General features: G+C 40.1%; 1 protein-coding gene across 1 annotated transcript in view; it reads right to left on the minus strand.

Annotated features, from left to right (window-relative positions):
- LOC135587604 (uncharacterized) overlaps positions 1–23,060 on the minus strand; it is a 105,704-nt gene that overhangs the window by 72,226 nt on the left and 10,418 nt on the right. The window contains exons 7-21 of the mRNA XM_065079193.1: positions 20,142–20,243; positions 19,907–20,074; positions 19,668–19,828; positions 18,289–18,459; positions 17,804–17,896; positions 17,406–17,724; positions 17,199–17,303; positions 17,026–17,121; positions 16,875–16,942; positions 16,435–16,555; positions 16,144–16,344; positions 15,862–16,059; positions 12,369–12,478; positions 2,222–2,318; positions 2,023–2,121 (exon numbers count right to left, since the gene is read on the minus strand). Coding sequence (XP_064935265.1) covers positions 2,023–2,121; positions 2,222–2,318; positions 12,369–12,478; positions 15,862–16,059; positions 16,144–16,344; positions 16,435–16,555; positions 16,875–16,942; positions 17,026–17,121; positions 17,199–17,303; positions 17,406–17,724; positions 17,804–17,896; positions 18,289–18,459; positions 19,668–19,828; positions 19,907–20,074; positions 20,142–20,243 — 2,109 coding nt within the window. The remainder of the gene's footprint in view (positions 1–2,022; positions 2,122–2,221; positions 2,319–12,368; positions 12,479–15,861; positions 16,060–16,143; positions 16,345–16,434; positions 16,556–16,874; positions 16,943–17,025; positions 17,122–17,198; positions 17,304–17,405; positions 17,725–17,803; positions 17,897–18,288; positions 18,460–19,667; positions 19,829–19,906; positions 20,075–20,141; positions 20,244–23,060) is intronic.

Consider the following 23,060-nt stretch of genomic DNA (forward strand, 5'->3'; position numbering starts at 1 on the left):
GTACGCGGACCGACTGTTACCGGTCCGAGAGTACTGTAGCACTGTAGCAGTGTACTGTAGCACTATAGCAGTGTACTGTACTCGGTACACCTGGGTATACCGCTCGATATACCGTACCGTACCGGTACCGAGCCCAAATCGAAATACCGGTATGGTACGATCAGTGATTTAAAAAGCGCTAGGCGCCAAAAGGCGCCAAGGTCCACAAACGCCTGAGGCGCTAGGCGCTCGCCCAGGCGCTCGCCCGAGCGAAGCGAGGCGCTAAATTATAAAAATATATAATATAATTATTTAAAATTTTAAATAAAATTATGCTATTAACAACATTAAAATCAAAATAATATATTATTAATCTATTAACAGAAAATTAATCATTTCAAAATTCAAATAAACTTAATATTAAAAGTATACTGAGCCTGATGGAGAAACGAGGAAGATGCGGCGAGCGGCGAGCGGCGGCAGCAGCGGCGGCGAGCGGCGGCAGCGGCAGCGGCGGCGAGCGGCGGCAGCGGCAGCGGCGGCGAGCGGCGGCAGCGGCAACGGCGAGCGGCGAGCAGCGACAGCGGCAGCGGGAAAGGGAAAGGGAGCAGAAGGCGCGAGCAACGGGAGGCCTCGAGGGAGGCACGAGCAGCGGGAAGGCTCGCGGGAGGCGCGAGCAGCGGGAGGGCTCGCGGGAGGCGTGAGTAGCGGGAGGGCTGGAGGGAGGCGCGAGCAGCGGGAAGGCTCGCGGGAGGGCTCGCAGGAGACGCGAGCAGCGGGAAGGCTCGCGGGAGGGCTCGCAGGAGACGCGAGCAGCGAGAGGGCTCGCAGGAGGTGCGAGCAGCGAGAGGGCTCGCGGGAGGCGCGAGCAGCGGGAAGGCTCGCGGGAGGGCTCGCGGGAGGCGCGAGCAGCGACAGCGGCGAGCAACGGTAGCAAGCGACGAGATCGCGATTGGGATCGGGATCGGGATCGAGAGCGGCAGCGGCAGCAGGTTAGTGTTGGGTTAGGGTTAGGGTTGGGGTTATATCAGTTTAGTTGGTTCGATTGAACCAACTAACAACCGAACCGCCTTGGTTTACCCAGGCGCTCGCCCGAAGCGCCCAGCGCCTGGGCTCGGGCGAGCGCCCAGGCGGCGCCTGTTTGAAGCGCGCCGCCTGGGACATTAGCAAGGCGCTCGGACCTCGCCTCGCCTCGCCCGAGCGCCTGAGCGCCTTTTGCAATCACTGGGTACGGTATTGCGAACCTTGCTAGTAACTATCTTTCCATGAACACAAATGAACAGGTGAATTATAAGTTATATCAGAAACAACAACTCTTGTCAGCTTAAACATCAAAAGAAACATGATATACAAGATTATCCATGTAATCAAGGTTCTTATTGTGCACTCAAACAGTGGCCAATTCAGTGACAATGGTAATTAGTGGCACACTGACTATTAAAGATAATATTATCAATAAAAAATCATCCTAAGCAAGAACTTGGATTCATTCAGATGTGCTACAGAATATCTATAGAATGTTACCCAAGAAGAGAGGCATTAGCACTAAAAATAACAAAAACAGACGATACTTAGATTTCCGATAGCGTTTCGACAAGCTAACATCTTATGCATCTCATAGGGTAATAAGAGCTTGTTTAAATTAAAAAATATGGGAAAAAATACATAATTTTATGCAAACATTGAACTCGTTCAGTATGTTTGGTGCAATAACATCAAATTAAGAGCAGGTGCAAAGGAATTATTTAAAATTGCAACTCTTTCGGTTTTTACCTTCTGTACTGACACATAAGACAGGTAGAAACAAATGACAGTCTTTAAGATTTGATCATTTACTCCCTGAAGATGTTTTACAAGCTAAAACATCAAAGAAAATAAGCACGTTGAAGTCATTTGGAAGTGACAAAGCAATAGGTGAAATAATAAATCTGTTTATCCTTAGTGTATGAAGGAACCTGTCACAACATGAACAATTTGCAGAACATGACTAAAGAATATAAGTGTACATGATGTGGGTTGTATTTTTTAAGGCCAAAAACATACAGATGCACGATAAATTGCTCCCTGAAGACGTTTCTGCCATGTTCTCAAATCTTCATTATCATCACATAGTAAGATTAATGCGTTGGTATCTTCCACCACCTGCAACAATGGGAAAGCAATTTAAGACTTCTACACATATCAGTAATCCAGGTGGTAGAAGTTGATGTAATCCTTTCCGTATACTTCCAGATAACCACACCTTGGAATTGTATTGTCCAGCATCATACACTGCTAGCACATTCTGCACGCCACCGGTGAACTCTGTAGGAACTTGATGTACCTGTTTCCCCCGTAAACTGCCAGAAAGATTGTCAGATAATTGTGGGAAAAAGCCATGAAACTATGACAACCATCAATATTGAAGATAACATTATTAACGAAAGGCTAGCAGCTTCCTACAAGGCCACTGAGTGTGTGATAAGTTGAACCACGTGCATATCAACTATGAAATACAAATAATCATCTGCTTAAAATATTTGCATGTGCCTTGAGCAAATATAAGATCATATACTAAACAAGCATGTTATGGCCCCAAGACAAGGGAGCAACGAAACATAGAGGTATATGAGAATTAAATTTTTTTCTAAACAAAATGACACTTGGAGAAAGAAAGTCAACCAAGGTAAAGCAACAGAAATATTAACCTTCCAGAACCAAGCATTTTTTTTTCTTAAAGGAAAAAAATACTTAATGAAACTCACACAAATGTGCATTTTCAGAGATCAGATGTGTGGGGTTCCTAAAGCAAACCAAGACAATACAGCTAAATAAAAGAAATTCAAACAAGGTCTGCCTGAAGGATCTGAATACCATGGTTTTCGGTCCAACCAAGATCCAGTAAGAGACCAGATCCAGACTGGCACAAATGTCATACCATGTCCAGACCCTTTTCTTTTTTAGGCTTTAAGTTGGGCCAATCGAACCTGACCATAAAAGACCCAGACTGCTCACAGTTTATCCCATTAGGGCTAAAAAAACCCTTGGGCAGAATAGTGGTGCTTTCATGCAAGTAGAAAAGAGAAAGAAAAAGAAAAAGACAGAGTACGAAAACAAGAAGATAAGAAGAGGAAATTTTATCTCCCTTGGTGCATCTGTCTTACATGGAAAACGAGAGGAAGAAGATGCTTCTAACATGCAAGTTCTCTTTTTTTCCTATTGTGTTCTACTAATATCGGGCAGTACTAGGTGGTATACACACAACAATGATGGTACGATACTGATTCGATGGGCTCTCAAAATAGATGTTGGACCAATATCTGAAGACTTGGTCTGCCTTGTAAATTTAGGTTGCAGGGCACTGAGCCATGATGCTTTCCTGTCAGAATAATATGTTCCCATTCACAAGGTATGATATATAAAGTGTGCCAGTCAGAGTGGCCAAAATATCCATAAAAAAACTATTGGCAAAGTCTAATAAGCTGTAACATCATTGTGCACAAATTAACAATTTTATTTTACTACAAATCAGAAAGAGTTGAGATTGTTAAGTGTGCAATCATTGATCTCCTAGCCTTTTATTGAAATAACAAGATTTATGTACACCATACAGGAGCCTTCTGGCATGGGATGGAATTGCATGTACCATGTCATGGAACGTGGTGCCTATTCCAGGTAACACCCAAGAAACAGAAGGCAGACATGATCTGGATTGCTGGAGACTGTCAAATTGAATGTTGCAAGAGATGCAGCTGCTGACAGAGAGGTAGCCGCTCTTGAATTACATTAAAGAATACAGAAAAATACAATCTGATCTGCTGTCCAATAGAGGAGGAAAAAGAGAAACAACAAAGAAAATAAAAAGGAGAAGGTATAGAACAGGAGACACCAAAGGTCAGTCCCAGATAAATAACTTTAGTTCATAAAATCAAATGATGAATAGCCTTTCTCAGACAACAATACTATCTTATCTATAGATAACATCATCAGTCCTAACTAGATAAGTCTGAAGGAAATGGTTAAAAAGCCTGGCTTATGTTTTTCTATTCAACTTTATCACCTAACAAACTCTTTTTCATACCAACTTGACTTTAATTTGGCTCAAATATATATTAACCTCAAACATATTTACCTTTCTAATCTATTATACATAAACAAGAACAAAATCCCCTCCCCAAATATATGTAAAAGAAATAAGATCACTTTGATAAATTTGCTTGAACAAAACCAATTTGCTAAATATTACTAAATTTCAGACCTTTGATAGGCCTAACCTATTGTGCCATGCGTTTTTAAAAACATAAGCATATGGACCATAATTCCATACTTGTTCATCAGATAAATTATACTCATGAACACTAGATAATCCACTCATGAGCATCATGGTGCATAATGTAAAGTTAAGCTTCAGAATGTCTCACCCTTATTCACAGGTATATTATGTAGTATGTATCAAGGATTGAAGCTTCAGAATGTCTCACCCATACCACACGATGCATCTCATCCCATCAGAATACCAAATGAGATGTGCATAATGAACCAACAAAATTAAGCTAGTATATTCTAATTTCGTTCTAACTAGGCTTTGTTGTGCCACCTAATAAGGTACGGTTTGGGCAGTATGTATTGATCCGATACGTGACTAAAACATGGACGGCCCTGTGTTGGGCGATTTATAGTTAGGTACCCCATACCGGATGATACGAGGTTGTACCGAGCGACACGATCGGTAACGATCAGATTTTGACCATTTTCAATGGATGACTATGATTTGATTTATTCCAATGGTCAATTTGACCACTGGAACCATTTAAAAGGGCTTTTAAACCCTTTCCTTGCCCCTCTTTCAATCTCTCTCACTCTCACACTCTTCAACTCTCTCTAACTCATTCTCACATCTCTCTCTCATACTCACATTTTCACCCTCTTCAACTAAAATAAATTACGATTTGTGGATTGGATCAAATTTAGGAGACTCATTTGAGAGGTTTAACACTACAATTAGTGGAAGATCACTCTAATCAAGTAGTGATCCCTTTCTAGATCTTTGTTAATTTATGACATGATTAGTCCTATTTCATGTGGTTAATGTCTATTAGGTTATTTGATATGTTTATAGCAAGGTATACAGTTTCGAATAATACCACCTGTACTGGGTGGTACGTACCGATCCGTCAGCTGACCGGTACACGGACCGCCCGTTACCAGACGATATATATATATATATATATATAATATAATATAATATATATATACATATTTATTTATTTATTTATTTATTTATTTATAAATATTTTTATAAAAGGCAATGTCGCCCCCACATGGGAGATGGAAAAGGCGACATCGTCGAGGCGATGCGATGTCACCTTTTCCGGCGACGTCGTCGAGGCGACGCGACGTCGCCTTTTATAAAAATATTTATATATAAATATATATATAGTCTTTTATATATAAATATATATTTATTAATTTATATATATATATATATATAAACGAGGCGACGTCGCCCACATCGCCGAATTATATATATATATATATATATATATATATATATATATATATATATATATATATATATATATATATATATATATATATATACTAAGCAGTATACCGAATGTTATACCGCTCTTTCACGGACTTAGCTGGTTATGCCTAAGTCGTGCGGCACCCTTACGTGTCCGTCCGCAATGGTCAGCCTCCCCGAAACCTCCTATAGTCCGTTAGGACCTACAAAAAAGAAACCGAGTTAGAGAAAGCGCCTCACTCGGGATCCACAAGCAATCATTTCAGAAAATATTTCATAGCCAATGCAAATTACAAACATACTTTACAAGCTCTGAACGGTTGTACAACAAAGGGTCTAAAATGGTCCACTACAGATCGAAAGAAAATAGGGCTGCTAAGCCTACTGCCAGCCCTTTACATGCTATGGAAAGCATGAACAAACCAAAAGACACGGACATACATAAGCATTACGTCGATTATCTCATTTACAATTTTGTCCGCGACATTCTCCCCCCCTTATTCCTTCGACGTCCTCATCGAAGCCTTTGCTGACACTGTAACTCCTCGCCTTTGCTAAGTCTTCAATCTTCTGCTCCAGCTACAATGTGTCTCTTGGCTCTCAACTGCTCTCCGCTGTTGTTGTTGAGTAGTCGAACTTTTGATCCGCCATGCTGTTTCAACTCGCCAATGACTCTGACTCTTGTGTGGGGTTGGCTAAGTTGTGTTGATCCATGTTGGTTCCTACGGATCCTTCAGATGAAGGAAAAGACCATCCTTACTATGCATCAGTCTCTCAAATGCCTCATGCTGCTTGAACTGGGTGGATGCTTGTTGTTGCTTTATCAAGCATCACCTCGCAAACTTTTAAAGTTTTTTTATCCTTCCTCTACAAAATTTGCCCATCGACTCTTTTTTCACTTAGTTGTCACTTCCAAGTATATTTGCATCACTTCCGCTTTCGATTAGTATTCTGTTGGGAAATGAAGCGAATAATCTACTCAGTAGCACTGATCACTATTGGTGATGATTTGACAACTATTGTCTTCCATTTGATTTCTTCGAAGGGTCTTTGAACATGTGCAGAGCTCCTCTGCTATATAGATAAGAGAATTGGGGTACTCGGTTTCGCCCATTCTCTTCAAAGTTGAGAAGGCAAAGGTTATTTGACTTCGCTCGCCTCCTCGAGGGTTGTACTCCATGCATGGAGCTGGTTACTAGCCTTCGCCTACTCTTTGCGCACACTTCTGAAGCGCTCGAAGTGTTTACACTCCTTGAGTTAAGTTAGCTACTGTGATTCACCTTCTCAATGCCATCGAACTTCTGGAATGCAGGAAGTTTTCACCCCAACTTGGACTAAGTCTTTAATAGTTTTGGTCGCCTTTTGGATTGTATCGTCTTCTCCATCAACCCTGCTACCGACTCCACAGAGTAGCAAAGGTACAGTACCGCGTACTGCCTGCTTCGTTCCTTGGTTGCTCTTGCACGACCCGAATGACACCGATCTTACGATGTTCATTGGCCTTTGCCCTTCAGCCTTATCTTGGTACTTGGAGTTTACCTCCGTATGCTCCACCTTCTCGGCCCCTTTCACGACCAAGCGCTCTCCCTCCATAAGAGCAAGGGATCGATGACTTCACGGAAGTCTCGCCTCTACGGTACCATGGCGCTGCCATGCCTATGGCCCTACTATCTGTCACCTCACATCTGCATCCCTTTCTTCACGATCGGTAGATCTGCCTCTACGGCACTGTGGCACTCCTTCGAGTCCACCTTTATTCTAACCGATGCTTGATTTTTGGGTAGTTAAGTCCCTCTGGACTCATCGTCGCTTCCTCGCCCCTTTCAACCCTCTACTTCAACACCTCTGTGTTCTCCAAGCAGTTCCCCTTGGTCGATGGAAAAACAGACTGCAACTCCCATGCATGGACTCTACCATCACGTTGCAAGGTTCACACCGATTATGTTCTCCTTAGCTTCCTTGGTAGCAACGTTCGTTTACTCGACCTTGTCGTTTGACTTATCATGCTCCCTTAAGTGAATATAAACTCTAGAGCAGTCCAACTCTCCAACCGCTCCGATCATACCTCTGTATGATCAAGTCCCTCTCATGGGACTCACTGGTACTTGCATTTGAACTGTTCCCTCGGTAGTACACAGCCCCCATATACTGAAGACCAAAGTTTTCATCCGATGCAAAATTTGATGCACGCACGGAAGACCCACCTCTGCGGTACCACAGCCTTCACTCCTTGAATCTGTAGCCCTTCTTGTTGTCGTGTTGTTCACCGAAGTGGAGCTCCCAGTAGCTCTCGATCATACCTCCGTATGATATAGTCCCTCATAGGACAATATTCATGCGTATCACATTGCCACGAACTGTTCCACCACGATCCGCTGCACCATGTCACCTCCTAGTGATATCTCCATTGCATTATGATCCTTGTAGGATGAACTCGGTTTATGATCCTCTGCAAACACATCGCAGGGCCTCTTCCACCTTCGATTGTGTCCGCTCCTTTGGCAATCAACCTTCGTCCACCTGCTCTCGGGTCACACCTAGGCGAAGCACCGCTCTAGGATAGTCTGTCGCCTAGTAGCTCTCGAAGTCCACCGACTTCGCTGAAATTAGTGCAACATTGTCTAGATCCTAGGCCTCTGCCCCTACTAGCACAATCTCCGCGGCGCACGGCTTCCTTCATTGCAACTTGAATGGCAGTACTATGGCATATTCTTCAAGAGTACCCGCCTCCGCGTCTTCTTGCCCCGTGGAATCCAACTTTGCCTCCGCAAGTTGAGTCGCCTTAGTTCCTCCATCAAATGCTTCTCCGAGATAAGGTGCATATGCCCAAAAGCTCCCTTTGTCTTTGGCACCATGCAAGCTGAGTCCACTCCATCGGAATGAAGGACCCATAGAACGACATGATCCCGCTCTTACCTCTACAAGAGTTCATGTCCTTGACCTCTATCCAAGGAAAGCTCTATGCCTCCGCTCCATGTTCCATCTTCTATGTCAGCTCCTTTCATGCAGCTTAGGTACTTCGCCAAGTTACACCCAAGTTGCTCTGCTCCTCATTTTGCATCGAGTTGATGGTGGCCCTCGCGCCCACCATTCCACAGGTCAGGCCTCCATTGAGTCTGATCTCTATATCAACTCCAAGTGCGCCTTCATTTGTGTTGCCTTGGGTTGCTCCCCCACTTGATCTCGTAATGCATTCCCCCAACGCATTATCTCAAGCGAGATCATACGACGACTCCTCGCCGATCGCTCAGTCTGTTGAGCTTTGTGTTTATAGAGTTGTTTTGAGGTACTCCTCCTCAACATGTACGATTCGTTGCACATAATTCTCCCTCTAGAGAGTCGGGACTTATCCCTTCTAGATATCTGTCCCGTTGGAGCAACTTCTCTCTTTGCTTCCTTCTCTTTGAAAGTTTCGGAGACCACCATCCCCTTGAACTACTCCGCCTTGCTGAACAAACTGTGCATTGTTCTGCCTCCCGCAAACGCACTTGTTAGATTGCGACTCCGCGTCAATACAATCAAGGCCTAACAACATGTTGAACTCGCTGCACACTTCAGCCTCCCACGGACGTATCCTTCTCATGCCGAAGAAAAAGTTTCAATGCTCCATGGCGCCGAGTTTCGGTCGCCTTGGGATAGCCACAAACATTTCATCGTTCGCATACAACCCCTTGCATAAATACCAAATTATTCAAGTTAGCAATTCCCCTCACCTCTGTAAGCTTTGTATAACTCTTTCGGTCGCTGAGCAACCCATTCCACCTTGCATGGTCTCATCCTTTACCAAGCGCCTCGCTTGCCTTGAGCACCATCATATATGGTTGTCAACATCGAGCTGTGGCTCGAACTCAGCCATCCCAACTTTTGTGCACTACGCATTCTTCCAAGCTTGCTTGTCCTTGTGGTGCCTCTTGCGTGAAGGGTTGGTCATTCCTTTGAATGCTAATCTCAAATGCCCGCTCCTCTGAGCGACTCCTTTTCCCTACATCTCCATGCCCGCTTTCCCCCAAACGGTCACGCGTGCTGGCTACCCTAAACACAGCCCTACTAAGTCCCACACGTTTGCATGCCAAGTGTTTCTATGAGTGCTTGTCCCGCTCTAATACCATCTGTCACGGACTTAGCTGGTTTTGCCTAAGTCGTGCGGCACCCTTGCGTATCCGTCCGCAAAGGTCAACCTCCCCGAAACCTCCTATGGTCCCTTAGGACCAACAAAAGATAAAACGGGTTAGAGAAAGCGTCTCACTCGGGATCCACAAGCAATCATTTCGGAAAACACTTCATAGCTAATGCAAATTACAAACAAACTTTACAAGCTCTGAACGATTTCACAACAAAGGGTCCAAAATGATCCACTACAGACCGAAACAAAATAGGGCTGCTAAGCCTACTGCCAGCCCTTTACATGTTGTGCAAAGCATGAACAAACCAAAAGACATAGACATACATAAGCATTACGTCAAACACCCCATTTACAATTTTGTCCGTGATAGCTCGGTATATAGTATCGTACCATACCGAGCGAATGTCAAAACTCCGGTACGGTATGATATTTCAATCCTTGGTTTATAGTGGTAAAAGTGGACTAATTAGGTAGTAATTAAGGTTTTTAATATTGTGATTAGTGGGTTTAATATTGATTTCATCGAAATTAGACACACATTATGTCATCTATGTATTTAATGTCTATTAGTTACAACCAATAACAGTATGGTGATAGTTGGTCATTCTTTTCCGAGGCTTGTTGGTCTTATGATATAGAGTAACAAATCAGTGACAAACGTAGAAGTTCTAGCGTTCTCCAACCTCCGCACCAATATATATCACAATCATACTTGCTTCCCTTAGACATGTGTGATTCACGACATTCAAGTTAAAACCAATAAACCATCATCACATTGATGCACTAATGGTATACGATGTATCAGTATGACATGTCATGGGAGCAATTTCAGGATTGGATCCAACAAATATACTATATTAGTAAACAAATACATAGGATCAAGGACTCTCATCCACCACCCATGGAGTCTCGTTATTCATTTTGATGGTAGAACAAGTATATCCATCGATCCATCCATTTATTACTTGATTCATTTGAATCTTAAAGTTTCACTTATAATCTAACAATTCAAATCCTATCTTTGTATGTCGTCGACACACCCCGTCGTACCGACACTCGACACACCCATACAGAGAGGCACATGTCATGCCATCGGTCGACTGGCACACCCAATACGAACGATAAGTCAAACCCTAGTTGTAACTAAATAGAATTAGCCTCAACCATCTGTAACTATTTAATTGAGATGGTTCATTCATGTACAAACAAGTGTGACTGTAGATAATTGCAATTGTTTTCACTCATTGAACAAAGCCCCACGACCAACATGACTCATTCTGGTCAAGACCAAATGGCTGTCACCAACCACCCAGCTGCGAGAAAGCAATTGCGAGTGTACATCACCAGGAAAAAGTTTTTTTTCCAACAATGCGAAAAGTAGCATTTTCTTTCTTTTTCTGCTTCAATAATAAGCAGATCTCATCAGATCTATCCCTCCTTCGCTTGATTACTGGAATCTAACCTTGGCTTCAAGTGGATTATAGTTTCTCACTGTTTAAAGTTTTCCTTAAGTTGTCAACATACCACTATATCTTATATGGACACAGCTGGCATATCAAATAGAATAAGCCAACCAGCATTGGAGGTATCAACCAATGATGATCCATATTCCAGCTCAAAGTCAGTGCTGGCTCATGGAGGTCTCGATTGAAACCAGCTAAAGTGCATACATCACCAAGATGTTTAGTTTACATCACCAAGATGTCTAGTTTGGGACTAACCAGTGTGAATACAGAACAAAATAGAACAAACTACCACCAATATTTGAAAGGGTTTAGGGATTATTTGAACCCATTGTTCCATTTCCCTTCAAAGCTTTGAAAAGGTGGTATGTCTTTGAGATGCATCAGCTACAAGACAAAATAGCTGGAGGATATGACTCATTAGAATAGAGATAGTGGTTAGGGTTTGGGAAGGCACAGTGTAAACGGAAAGTTGATCTAATGAAGGACGAGAGGAGACAAGGGAGACGAATATTTCATCAAAACAAAGGCCTAGGTGAGCTCATGCCCTACCCTTTTGTTGTCTTTATATTTTCCTCTCCATTCCATTTCTCCTTCACCTTCTTTCATTTTAACTTCCACTGGCAAACCCTATGTTCTCACAGCAGCTTATTTGTTGTGTGATGGCATGTATAATACCAACCATTGGTGAATAGGAGAAAATACTTAAAACCTTTATTCCAATTGCACTACAATTTCCATCTATACTTAAAACCCTGGGACATGATAGCATGCACCACTGTAAACTAGATAAATTAAGGGCAGGTCCTAGTAATATGGTCACATTGTTCAAATATTGAATAACGGAAAGTAGCATCTCTCTATGCAGAGGTAAAGTTGTATATATTGACCCTGCCTAGACCCTACATAGGCAAGAATCTCATGCATGGGACACATGTAAATTATAGAAATAAAAAAATCTAGCTTTCCTTAGCGAAAGAAAAGAAACAAAAGCAAATCCAAATTAAAATTTCTTAACTTAGAAAATTAATTTTAATGGCTACATTGATCAGACAAAGCTTTGAACAAAAATATCAAGCAACAATCTCACTAGGTAGATTATTTCAACTTCATCTATTCCACTTAATCTTGTTATCCATTTCATTCATACATGGTGAATCAATTTGTTCTGGAACTTCTTGCATTACTTCAACCTTTTATTAGCTGGCAAAAAGATCAAGAATAAGTACAAAATTTTTAAAGAATTTCCAGATTTTGACATTACTAAAAAATTAAAATAATATGAAGTATGCACTACCTGAGATATTGTTTATATGTTTTTGATGTAGGATTCTCCAATATGTAAAGAAATGGACCAACTAGACAGAAGTACTTGCGCTGCCATGTAGCTTCTCTGTTCCCCACACCCTATCAAGAAGCATCAAGTAAATGATAAAATAACTGGTTGGAAAGAAACAGTATCTGAATATATTCTTACTAATGGTTTATACAATCAGCTCATTTCACACGAGGTAAGATGCACAATTAATGCCAGATGCAAAGATGAACCGAGCATGAACTAAATTAGTTCCTGGCTAACACCAAAATCTAGACCTTTTTCAAAAACAAATATTATCAAGTATTAATATCAAGTTCATAAAATAGAATGATTTGTACAAGAAATTGACCAAACTCAGGAATCTGTCAAATAAGTCAACCCAGGACAAAATTCACAGATTCCGAGTGATTTTGATGGTTCCATCAAACAGAAGATGAAGATGATCGGATGAGAACAGAAACCTGTCCGCCACTGTTGGCACTCTAGAAAAGGTCATCCGAGAAGAAAGAAATAGAAGAAGAAATAGAGAATAGAAAACAGGAGGCAGCAGGAGACAAGGAACTTACCTCGTTGTAAGTCCACCCTCATCACAGCTCACCAGAAATCTAAGATCACGGAGAGAGCGAGAAAGACGGAACAGAGTGGTTGGAGAAAAAAGTAGTGTTGGGCAGGGATTGCAAAACCGACCTGTTGGTACGGTTTGGTTCATTTTTATCAGTTCGACCGTCAACCTGCACGTGGAGCAGCCCAAATTAAATGGTTTGATTTGGTTCACTGTATATATAACATATTTTGTTCTAGTGCTCGTGCTAGGGCTCTGCTCACAAAGCAACTCCTCAAACTATTATGTTCAAGGTTTTAATTTCAAATAATACCGTCCGGTACGGGCGGTACCCATCGGTCCGACAACATACCGGTACACAGACCGCCCGCTACTTAGTAGAATGCTCAATATTGCCTCGTATCGGACAGTAACGATCGAAATTTCGATCGTTACCGCCCGGCACAGCTCGGTAACGGTCGATTTCAATCGTTACCGCTCGGCACGGCTCGATAACAGTCGATTTCGACCGTTACCGATCTGTAATAGTACTCCAACAGTAAAAATGACCGTTGGAGCTCTTTCTCATGGGTTTTTAAACTTATCTTCTCCCCTATTTCACTTCATTTCATCTCACACACTCTTAAACTACCTCAAACTCATTTTTTCTCACATTTACTCTCTCCTAAACTCTACAAACCAACGATTTGTGAATTAATAATTCAAATAATTTTTCTGTAAATATTTCAATATTTACAAAAGAGCAATCCGTAACAAACCGAAATACAAACCTTACACAAGGCTATTCCTCAACGTCCGAAAAAGATATGTGATACTATTCTTACCAAATTTACATTGATTCTACTAAACTTATACTATTACTATTTTTATTTCTAACTTAAAAACTCTATCCTAACTTTTTTTTTTCAAGTATTTTCGAAGGATTTTACGCCTAAATTTTAGGTGTACCGCTCGGTACACCCTGGTATACCGCTCGGTACACAATACTGTACCGTACCGAGCGAAGCTTGAAACTCCGGTACAGTACGAAATTTCAATCCTTGGTTGTGTTCACTATATATATCAAACTCTTTTCCTCTAAGTCTGTACTAGAGCTTGGCTCACAACATGACTCCTCACTCCAGCTTTGGAAACAAGAAATCAATTGTCGATTTCCTGTCGTATGGTCATGTCAGTTTTGACCGGTTCAAACATTGATTGATATTTAAAGCAGCCCAAACTGAACAATCAGATCTATATATATATATGTAAAACATCTTTTTCCTTCTAACCCCATGCTAGGGCTTGACTCATGACATGAGTCATAGCAAGGAGTAGCTAGTTGTCTTCACCCGTTGCTGCTCACACGCGCATCACCCACTCCGGTACACCTCCTCCTCCACTGCCTCCTCCGTCTCTTCCTCTTTCCCTCTTTCTCTTCTTCCTTCTTCCTCTTGTTCTTTCTTCTTCCTTCCTCCCCTCCTCTCCTTCCCCCAACAATATCATGGTACATTCCAACAAATTAACACAGTACGTCAGAATGGGCCAAACCAGTATGGGTCCAGTACCCAAAATTGCAAATCTCGCTGCTGGGTCAACCCGAAATTGCAAATCTCGCTGTTGGGTCAAGATCCTCTTCAATTGTAATCCTAATTAAAATATAGTAATTCTTGTCATAACCATTTACCTATAGGAACCATTTATTACATTCTAATATATAAATTTTATAATATTCTCACTCAAACAAAATTGTTTTATATAAATAAATCGTATAAGTACATATATGACCCTTTTGTTTCTTCATTTTCCTATCTGTTAATCTAATCCAGTAGGTTAAGCTAATCTTGATCTTAGGTCCAAGAGCCAATCTTGACCAAGATTCAATAGAACTTGATAGAAAAGAACAAAAAAGTCCTTTGTCTACACTGTGACGATTGAACAAAAAAGATGCACATTAATGTGAAATAATTGACTCAACATCATAATGGGAAGTAGAGAGAAAAGAGATGGTGATTGATTGAGGAGGAAAAGTGGAAAAGAGGGTGCTTGGAACCTTGTGAAAAAGGAGGAAGCAAGGAGAAGAAGGTTTCTGTTTGAACATGAGAGCCAGCTCTTTCTTTTTAATTGAATGGCTAATGCCTAACCATTAAAACAACTATAAGCATGTTCCCTTTTAAGCTGACAATAGTATATCACACAAGTTAGGAAGTAACTGTATCAGAAAATTCAAGGGTATGTGTAATAATCAAAAGTGCAATATTTGAATCTAATATTGCAAAATAAAGGTTTCAAACAAAATTTATTCATACGATAAAGAAGCCAGTCAACTTTCTTCAAAGAAAACTAAAAGTGTCACAATCCCAAGGTTGTGCACTTAAAAGTTATATTTGGGACATGGTTCGTGTTATCAGTCCGTACCAATGTACTGATCGGTCGTTGGTATGGTACACCAACACATTGTATGGTGGAGCGTATCGACATACCAATATGTACCACTCATATCGATCCCGTCGGATCGATATGTACCACCAGTACCAAGCGATATGACGTGGTATGACGAACCTTGATTTTGGACATACAAAAATCATCTTGTAAGTCTATTTAACATGATCAAATAATTAATATTTCCTTCTTTCTTTTAAAAACTTGTGATAAGTAGCACATGACAATATAATCTGTATGATAGAAGGTATACCTTTGAATAAGTAATCTTTTAAAGTAAAATTTATGTCACTAGAACATGCCCCAATAGTAGGACAAACTATCAAAAACTATATAGGTACACAAATGAACATGACAACCTAGTACCATACAAATTCCTTGTTGCCATTAATTAATCATCAGTCAACCTAATAACTTTTCAATATTAAAATAAAGCTGATGGTAACATCCATGGTATGCAAAAAAAAGCATTCCAAAGAGAACAAGAACCTTCCATGTTAAAAGAGACAACCATCCTTCAAAATCAGCCTGAGTCCATGGTTGAACATCCACTTCCATACTATCCTCCTGAAAGATCTTCATAACTTGCATTAGGCGGTGGTACCGAGCAGGAGAAAAATGAAACCCCAATGAAGGCAAGCGCACGGCAAGTCTTGTCGATGGATAGGAGGGATTTTCCAGTTTAATCTATATGGGAGAGGTAAGAATTAAAAAAAAATCAAGAATGATCTTTTTTTTCAATTTTGAAATAAAGCACCTATTGATGAAAACCTGCTGAAAGTTTACGACAATTCCACACTTCTCAATAACTTGCAAGAAACTATCATTCTTAGTTTGACCAGCAGCTACAACAAGAGAAGTTTTGCTCCAATGATAATCACCATCAACTAAGAATGCAGATACATCACTTAGCACCAAATTGAACTGCAAGTATAAATCCTTTTCTTCTGAAGTATCACACTCCCAGTAATCCTGTTTGTCAGGGTAATGAAAAAATATATAAGTAATTTAACATCAAAGTTTCCTAAATTGCCTTATAAAAATTAGAATTTCCTAGTTTACATCTGTGGTGAGCGTCAAATTTCCCAAATCAAGTAGAAGTTGAGTTGCATGTAAATCATCTGGATAGAATTTGGTGGGAATGGTAACTTTAGGAGCAGCGATATCCAGATCCAGCAAAAACCTACAAGAATATAAGCAAAACTAAAATGTCATAAATGAAAAACTCAGCAAAACAATTCTCTATTACCCGGTTACCACCAAATTAGATTGGATCAAGACAATATCATCAATGGATATATAAGCAAGAGAATCTAAAAAACATTTTCATGACATATCAACTGCACATAATTTTCCAATAAAAAATGTATTACAGATAGCATATCCTTAAATTGACAATCATCAAGCTGCAATCAATCATCAAACTCTTGATTATCAATCTGTTGGTCAAACCTACGAAAAAAAATCTTATCGTTTGCTTGACAGTTGAAACATAAACAAACCTCGACTGCTCCTTTAATACCCGTGACATCTGTTCTTGAGCAGTGCGCTTGACTCCATCAATTGTCATCTTTGTGAAATAGAAAAGGGTCCCAGTCAACATAAAGGTTCTGAAAATTAATGATAAACTTTTTGATGATAAGACAATAGCACCTGCACAGCAGCTGCAGTCTCCAAAGCTAGGGTCTGACTAATAGACGAACTGCTCTTGAAGAATGCAACAACTTGGTCGACAGATTCCTTTATATACTATTAACAAAATAGATATAATGAGCAATGCCAATCAGACAATCTAGAATACAAACATTAACTAGTGAATAACATACCGTTATATAACAAGGAGAAGATTTAGCAACAAAGCTCCAGTCTACTTGAACATCAAAAGGCTTGTATGAAAAGACGCCAACTAATGAATCAGCAGCAGTAGCACTCTGTACAAGATTATCAACAGACGAACAAAATCAGATTTAATTTCTACTGGTGAAAATAACCAGAATGACAGCTATCTGGAAGCATGCTTGGGCAATTCAGACCTCAGCAAGGAGACCGTAAGGTGATGAGAGCTTGTAGGAGCCTAATTTAAGGTCAAAAACTTTTGCTTCTGGATAAGTTTTTATGTTACAATCTATCCCTTCACAAGATACCTCCGCGAGACACTTTTGGTCATCAGCAACAAGCTTTGAAGCATTGTGCTTCATGTGGATTTCCAAATAAAGATGAATGAAATCTTTCTCCTCTGCAGCCAATTGGTAATCATTAGAACCTTCCTTATAGCCAATAAGTTTATTTAGTTGCTCCCAGTCTTCCTCAGTGAAGCCTCTATGTTCACTGTCATCCTTGGTAGAACCAGTCCTGGAAAAATAAGTTATATTTCTTACTATACAAGTAGTAGTGATTCAGTTGATCCAAAAAAAATGTAAAAGTTGACAACCATCCAAACGACCACCATGACCGCTTAGCTTTCTCTTTATTAAGTGAGAGATCTGATTCTGCCATCTGCTCCACAAACTTGTGTGCCAACATCCTATATGAAAAGAGAGGCATAGGACAACATGAGAGATAAAAGTTCTAGAAGCCAAGTAGAGTTCCATACACCATCAATTAAAATATATGCATAAGCTTCTCTGAATCTGAAGAATAATGTGAACAAAAAATATCAAAGCAAAAGCAAACATTTAGGACTAAAACAATGATGCCACTCTAACATGCAAAAAGAAAATGCATCTCATGCTCTCATGAATGGTTGATAACTCGATATGATCTGAAAGTATCCACTCCAACAGAAATAGAATCAAAATATCCTCTTTATTATGCTTTTATGCTAGAAATTGGCCTTAAAGATAAGTGAATAACCATTTAAACACTTTAATAGCTACTAAAGTATTACCATAATTAACACATGAAACCACACGATACCTCCACTGAAGAATTACATCAATATCAAGCTCACGATCTAGTTCCTCAATTTCCTTGTTGTCATCCGCTACCATATGGCTTAGATCAGATTTCAAAAGCGAAGCATAAAGAGAGATGTATCTCTTACGTAGCTTTGCATATTTCAAAACATGCTCCCATGAAAATTTTCCACTGCAAAAACATGCTCCAAGTGTATCAGCAGATACAGGAAAAACATAACGGATTGTCAGAAAAAGTAATTTGCAAAATACTGGGTCAAAGAATAACCAAACTTCATGATCTATAAATAGAATTTTGTTAGATTTGCAGCCAAAGTATAATATTATGCTGATACACAGTATATCATCACAAAAGGTAACATATTAAAGATCTAGAAGTCAAAAATCAGTAGTTTCCTATAATATTATGCTGATACAGAACCAAGTTCCTACCTGATGTCACTGCAATATTACCATATATTTTTTGAAGTTAAATTCCAGCACATTATATATATATATATATATATATATATATATATATATATATATATATATATATATATATATATATATATATATATATATATATATATATATATATATATATATATATATATATATAATCCAATAGAAATAAGGTAAACTCAAATTTCACCTTAGTTTCTGCTCAAGAATTCATTTCATAAATTGTCATAGAGGCACATTAAGATACCATTACCAATTTAAAGTTCAAGTGAAGATGTTACATTCCTTTAATCAAGGTTCATAATTTTATGTACTTGTATTGGTCAAGCTCGGATCAGTATCATATAACACTAATACAGTCATACTTACTAAGTTTCAAGAAACACTTTAAAAAACTGAAAAAAAGAAAAATAATAAAGAGATTGCCTAGCAAAGATTCTGTCCGACAGGGCAGAACAGGTTTGGCACAGGCAATCAGGCATACCATCCGATTTACGTTGCTCTGTGTACTGATAACCTATCTTTATTTTAGCTATCTTTTTATTTTCTGTAGTGCTATTTTAAGATTTGGCTCCTCTAGGACAGAAGTCCAAAAGGCTCCACATGGATTTAATGGCATCAAACTGGTGATTGCATGCATCTCAAATTAAGGGTGGACAGCAAACATGCTGCAAGGAAGGGTATACATAATTATTATTCTTCATGCGCACTGTGTAGATCCTTCACTTGTTTAGCCAATGAGTCATGTGGCACTCATGTGACCAGAGAATGCTGGTTCTAGATTGGCATGTGGCAGTACGGAGATAACAATCCATGGATATAGATTTACTCAACTCATACAATTTCTACCAAAGGACTAGGAATATCTCGTTTAATCACCCAAATCTCCTGTCAGAAAGAGAGAGAAACATAACATGATCGAAGTTAATTTTTTACCTTGCCTTCTTTGTCTCATCCGTTACCACTTTGTAAGCATACTTCCACCAAGATATAGGATCTGATTTGACCGATACAGATGGACGATAATGAGCATATCTCAAACGCTGGTTAAAGGCAGCAAAATTTTCAGCCATCTTCAAAATGTCCCTGTACCCATCCTACATTCATAATGCCAGAACTTACTCAACGTTAATAGGGTATTTGTTCCAAAACCAAGAGAGCATGAATATATATACCTTTGATAAAGATAATGTAACACTATCCAAATTGACGACTGCTTTTTGTAGCGCTTGCCCTGTACTTCTGGATTCATCTAGTCGTAGCTTAGAGTATTTTGCATTCCCTGTTACTGGTTCTAACATATAATTGTGCTCTTTCATATTCTCTCTCTCAAGTTCAAAGATCTAAAGCACATAGAATAAATGACTCAGTGCATTGTTCAGTAGTTTAAGTGGTATTGTCAAAATATACCTTACTCCACTCTGAAGGAAGTAAATCCTCCCATGGCTTGTCAATAGACCATGGAATAACATCTGAATCAAAATAAAAGGCCAGACTTTCAAGTTCAACAGACTGCAAAAGAAAGAAATAGTACGATGGTCAGTGAGCTCTATACCATGAGTTCTAGCATACAATAGATCATCATGAAGAAGGGAAGTTTATGATAAGAACTCTTCAAGCAAGCAGCATTAATCACAAAGCTTTGATACCCATACTGGTCACTGCACCAAATATTCCTTGATACACCAATATACAAAATAGTAAAAGCCAAAAAGGTTACTTGAGACCTTAAGTAAGTCAGCACACCAGTAACAAATCAAATATGGTTGACACTCCATGATGTTTGAAACCATGTCACAAAGTAAGGCAAAAAGTTATTATATGAATCAGTGATTTAAAAAGCGCTAGGAGCCAAAAGGCGCCAAGGTCCAAAAATACCTAAGGCGCTATGCGCTTACCCAGGCGCTCGTCCAAGCGAAGCGAGACGCTAAAATATAAAAATATATAATATAATTAATAAATATAATTATTTAAATAAAAAATATGCTATTAAATTAAGAAAATTGGGCACAAAATCATAATAAATAAATAAATTATCATAGTATAGTTTTTATTTTTAAATAAAAAATATACAATTAAATAAATAAAAATTAATAGTATTAAAATCAAAATAATATATTATTAATCTAATAAATAAAAAAACTATTATTAGTATACAGTTAGCAATATACTGTTAATATACTGTTAATAGTATAGTGAGAAGAGTGTGAGAAGACTGAGGCTGTTGAGGCAACAACAGCGGTAGCAGGCAACAGCCGTAGCTGGAGCGGGAGTGGGAGCGGCGAGCGACGGCGACAGCGGGAGCGGCGAGCGACGGCGACAGTGGGAGTGGGAGTGGGAGCTGCGAGCGCCAGCGAGATCGACGAGTGACAACGGGAGCGGCGATAACAGCGACGAGCGACGATAGCAGCGACGAGCAGTGATTGTGGCAGCGGCGAGTAGCGACAATAGCGGCGAGCAGCGACAGTAGCAACGGTAGCAGAGAGCCGCGATAGGGGAGAAGAAATCTCAACGACAAAATCGCGAGTGTTAAGGTTAGGGAAGTCAGGGAAATCACGAGAGGAAGCTTGATATCGGTGATTTAGTTGGTTCGATTGAACCAGCTAAAGCACCGAAGACCAACCAAACCTAAAATTCTGGTTCGGTCGCCTGGTTTAACCCAGGCGCTCGCCCGAAGCACACGGTGCCTGGGCTTGGGCGAGCGCCCAAGCGGCGCCTCTTTGAAGCGAGGCGCCTGGACATGAAGCGAGGCGCTCGGGCTAGGCGACGAGCGCCCAAGCGCCAATTGAAATCACTAATATGAATCAAGGTTCTCAATTTCAATCTGTACCAGTGTACCGAGCTATGCTTGGTATGGTACGCAGGGCCATACCAGCGGTATCCCCAAAAAGAGCTGAAAAACCTCCAAAAATACCTGGAGGTAACGGTCTAAAAATACCGGGGCATACCTATTAGTCATTGGTGCCCTACAAGCCAATCACATAAGTGATGCCACATGTAACATGCTACGCAGTCTTTTTGCTTATTATTATTATTGGTATTTTTTCACTTTATATTGCATGTTGCATATAATGTGATGTCCATAAATCTGTGCGATGAGAATCAGATCGTGATGAAATCACGATAATAAGACTGATGCACCTTTAAACACAGACCCTAAATAATCTCGATCGTAGGTTACTCGAGAGGGACATCGAGATAACCGAATATACTGGTGTGTTGTATACCCGTCCATATGATGGAGGAAGCTGGTCTCATAGTTGCTCGTGTAGGGACATTAGGGAAACAGTTCAGGTGCTCATTGGAGAATGAGTTTATTGATTGATCCGCTCACTAAATGCTGGATAGTTAATGATACCTCATTGTCAAACAGTGATTCCGTAATCTCAGTTGCGTGTCTGGCCCTTAGACATGAGACACGAAGGATGCCCTTTATGAGTACTCTACTCTATGATACCGGACTTATAAGTCTGGAGGTTCCAGATCTAGCACATCCGATCATCGGGAGTGGTAGTCAACCTTACGATGTCATGAGAGGAATATCCTATGTGTTCTTACTCAAGCAAATCCCTAGCCAGGGTCATTCAGATTAAGAAATAAAGAGCTCTCCGGGAGAATCCGATTAGAGCGAGACTCGAGTAGATTCTGTATAAGCCTAATAACACCATGCCTGGCATACGGTGTCTGGGATATTAGATGGATGATGGACTATAAATACATAGTAACAGAGGACAAGCAGGTCCAATGGATTGAATTTCCCTGTATCATTTGGGGACTACAACGTAATAGCCTAGTACGTCCGTAGTCGATGAGTCGAGTGAATTATTATAAGAGATGATAATTCACTAAGTCAAAAGGAGTTCTAATAGGTATGACTCACGACCAGCTCGATAATAGGCCTAGAGGGTCACACACATATGGTAGGTGTTATGACGAGTAGAGGTTCGGATATAAGATATCCGCTGGAGCCTCTATCTTATTGAATATCTAATAAACCCATGAATTATTAGATCTTGTGGATAAGATCCAATAAAAGTCAATGAGAGATTATTGGATAGAGATCCACTAATATAAGAGGCTTGGGTAGTTGGATGAAGATCCAATACTCAATAGAGCAAGATCCAATAAGGTTAAAGTTGACAGGGACCTCTATAAATAGGAGAGAACCAAAGGAGCTATTGGCTGACGAGGAGGGGAAGGAGAATAGGAGGTAGTAGCCAAAAATAGGGTTATGTTTGGGGCGAGTAAACAGCAAGAAGGGTCGACCCCTTCTTGATCACGTGGTGCACGTGAAGAGGAAGATCATTCAGCGATTTGAGGAGCGTCTTC

This window comes from Musa acuminata, chromosome BXJ1-8 (genome assembly GCF_036884655.1).
Source record: "Musa acuminata AAA Group cultivar baxijiao chromosome BXJ1-8, Cavendish_Baxijiao_AAA, whole genome shotgun sequence".
Classification (NCBI taxonomy): Eukaryota; Viridiplantae; Streptophyta; class Magnoliopsida; order Zingiberales; family Musaceae; genus Musa; species Musa acuminata.